The sequence below is a fragment of the Penaeus japonicus genome, unplaced genomic scaffold (genome assembly GCF_977035675.1).
Source record: "Penaeus japonicus unplaced genomic scaffold, GWHDUDI00000001_assembly GWHDUDI00000030, whole genome shotgun sequence".
Taxonomy (NCBI): domain Eukaryota; kingdom Metazoa; phylum Arthropoda; class Malacostraca; order Decapoda; family Penaeidae; genus Penaeus; species Penaeus japonicus.
In genome coordinates, this window is record NW_028234432.1 from 6209256 (window position 1) to 6211755 (window position 2500).

General features: G+C 37.6%; 1 protein-coding gene across 1 annotated transcript in view; it reads right to left on the minus strand.

Annotated features, from left to right (window-relative positions):
• LOC147468171 (uncharacterized) overlaps positions 1 to 862 on the minus strand; it is a 1320-nt gene extending 458 nt beyond the window's left edge. The window contains exons 1-3 of the mRNA XM_086554684.1: positions 853 to 862; positions 395 to 661; positions 1 to 260 (exon numbers count right to left, since the gene is read on the minus strand). The exon at positions 1 to 260 is cut by the window's left edge and continues 458 nt beyond it. Coding sequence (XP_086410810.1) covers positions 1 to 260; positions 395 to 661; positions 853 to 862 — 537 coding nt within the window. The remainder of the gene's footprint in view (positions 261 to 394; positions 662 to 852) is intronic.
• Between the last annotated feature and the right edge of the window lie 1638 nt (positions 863 to 2500).

The window sequence follows — 2500 nt, forward strand, 5'->3', positions numbered from 1 at the left end:
ACCAATTCCACTGCTACCTCCAAAGCTGCCACTGCTGCCACCAACTCCGCTACTGCCGCCGAAAGTGCTGCTGCCACCAAGACTTCCACCGGAGCCAAAACTACCACTTCCATCAGCTCCTCCGAGGCCTCCGCTGCCACCATCGCCGCTGCTAAACGAGCCACTTCCTCCACTTCCGCTGTAGCCTTGACCTGCACTGCCTCCGCTGGTGCCCAGTCCTGATTCTTCGGAGCTTACTCCTCCGCTCCCGAATCCTGAGCCTGATCCACCAGTGCTGGAACCCAGTCCTCCACTTCCGAAACCTGATCCACCAGTGCTGAAACCCAGCTTCCTCAACTCCCGAATCCTGAGCCTGATCCACCAGTGCTGGAACCCAGTCCTCCACTTCCGAAACCTGATCCACCAGTGCTGAAACCCAGTCCTCCACTTCCGAAGCCTGATCCACCAGTGCTGGAACCCAGTCCTCCACTTCCGAAGCCTGATCCACCAGTGCTGGAACCCAGTCCTCCACTTCCGAAACCTGATCCACCAGTGCTGGAACCCAGTCCTCCACTTCCGAAACCTGATCCACCGGAACTGGAACCACTGCCTCCACTACCAAAATTTGATCCACCGCTGCCGAAGTTCGATCCACCCAAGCCAGATCCTCTCAGTTGATTACCTAATGTCAATTCAACGATAAAAGAAAAAAAAGAGCGAATGGCAATTCTTTAGGAAAAGAGAGAGAGACTGAAACCAACGAATTATAATCATCCCTGAGGGACACATACCAAAGACCGATGGTTCTTCATGATGCTCAGTTGTCTCTGCACAAGACCTGATGCTGAGTCTGGCTCGTGTGGGTATTTATACCTTCTTTCATCGAAAAACTCTCATTTTATTTCCAGGAAGAGCAAAACAAGATGCATGATGCCGTTGACACTGCAACTTCGTTTAGGGAAAACCTAATGCCTTCAAGGAACCCTGAGGAGCGAAAACCAAGCTATAATTCATTGATCCTTTCCAATATATACATTTGTGCGTGTGTGTGTATAAACATATATGTATATATGTGTGTGTGTGTATGTGTGTATACTTATATATATATATACATATATATATTTATATATATGTATATATATGTATATATATGTATATATATATATAGAAAAAATATATATATGTATATGTATATATGTACATATATACACACACACATATATATATATATATATATATATACAAATTTTCCCTCCCTGACAGGGAATTGAACTCGGGCCCTCTGAGTGAGAGTTCCGGCTCCTAACCATATCACCACAACGAGCCACTAAAAGGAATGTCTAACCAGATACCTTACATGCATCATGGAAGTTACCTATATGCTCTTAGCAGAGCAGTGATAACGAGGTTTTACAGACAATCCCTGTGGCCACTCGGCGGGAATGAATTAGAAATTCAACTCACAAATCAGGTTATATCTGTGTATGAAAAAAAACGTATTTCTATATTAAATGCGTTACTGCATTCTACTATCCTTCACACATAGATATAACCTCGGTAACCTGATTTGATATATATACATACATATATACACACACACACACACACACATATATATATATATATATATATATATATATATATATATACATATATATATATATATATATATATATGTATGTATGTATGTATGTATATGCAGGTAGGTATTGATATATTCTGTATACATAAAAGAACGCTCTGCCAATGAAGTACAACACATAATGAAAAAATAAAAATAAAAATAAAATCACCAGGTGAGACCTCGCATAAAGCCAAACAAATACATTCTACATGATGAGTTGAAGATATTTATATAATTTTATAAGTTATCACCAAGTTCTACAGCAATGTCAAGGCGAGCTATTGTTCAGATAATTCACCTCTTTGCCTTATACTCAGTATCATCAATCTAGATTAATGAATAGATAGATCCATTTGTTAAATAAATCTTATAAGTAATTCGGTGTCAGTTTGTATGAATTTGAGTATGAGTTATTATTTTTTTGAGTAATATATAATTAGATTTCTTCTTCTTCTTCTTTTGCTTTATCTTTTAGAAAAAGAAAGAAAAAAATATAGCGGATATTAAGCTTGCAACGTCCCTTCAGATATACGTTACTTTCACTAATCATTAATTTGATTATCCTCATTTGTTTTTCTTGTTTTTGTTTTTTTATTGTATTCAACTGAATTGATATCTAAGGACAGGTTATGGAAAGTATCATTATGATTACTATGATTACCATCATATTCAACAAAATAGGTTTCAGTTGCTTTAAGAAAGTCTAAGTATATGTCTAGGTTAATGTTCATTCAAAATATATCGTAATATATTCTAATAGATATATCCACCCGTGTAACTTTTAATTAATGACGTTAGTCCCAAGCATTTATATGAAAATACACTTTTTATAACTATTTTCCATAAATCATCGACAATCATTCGGAACTTTTTTCTTTGTTTTTAATGGAACCCCGT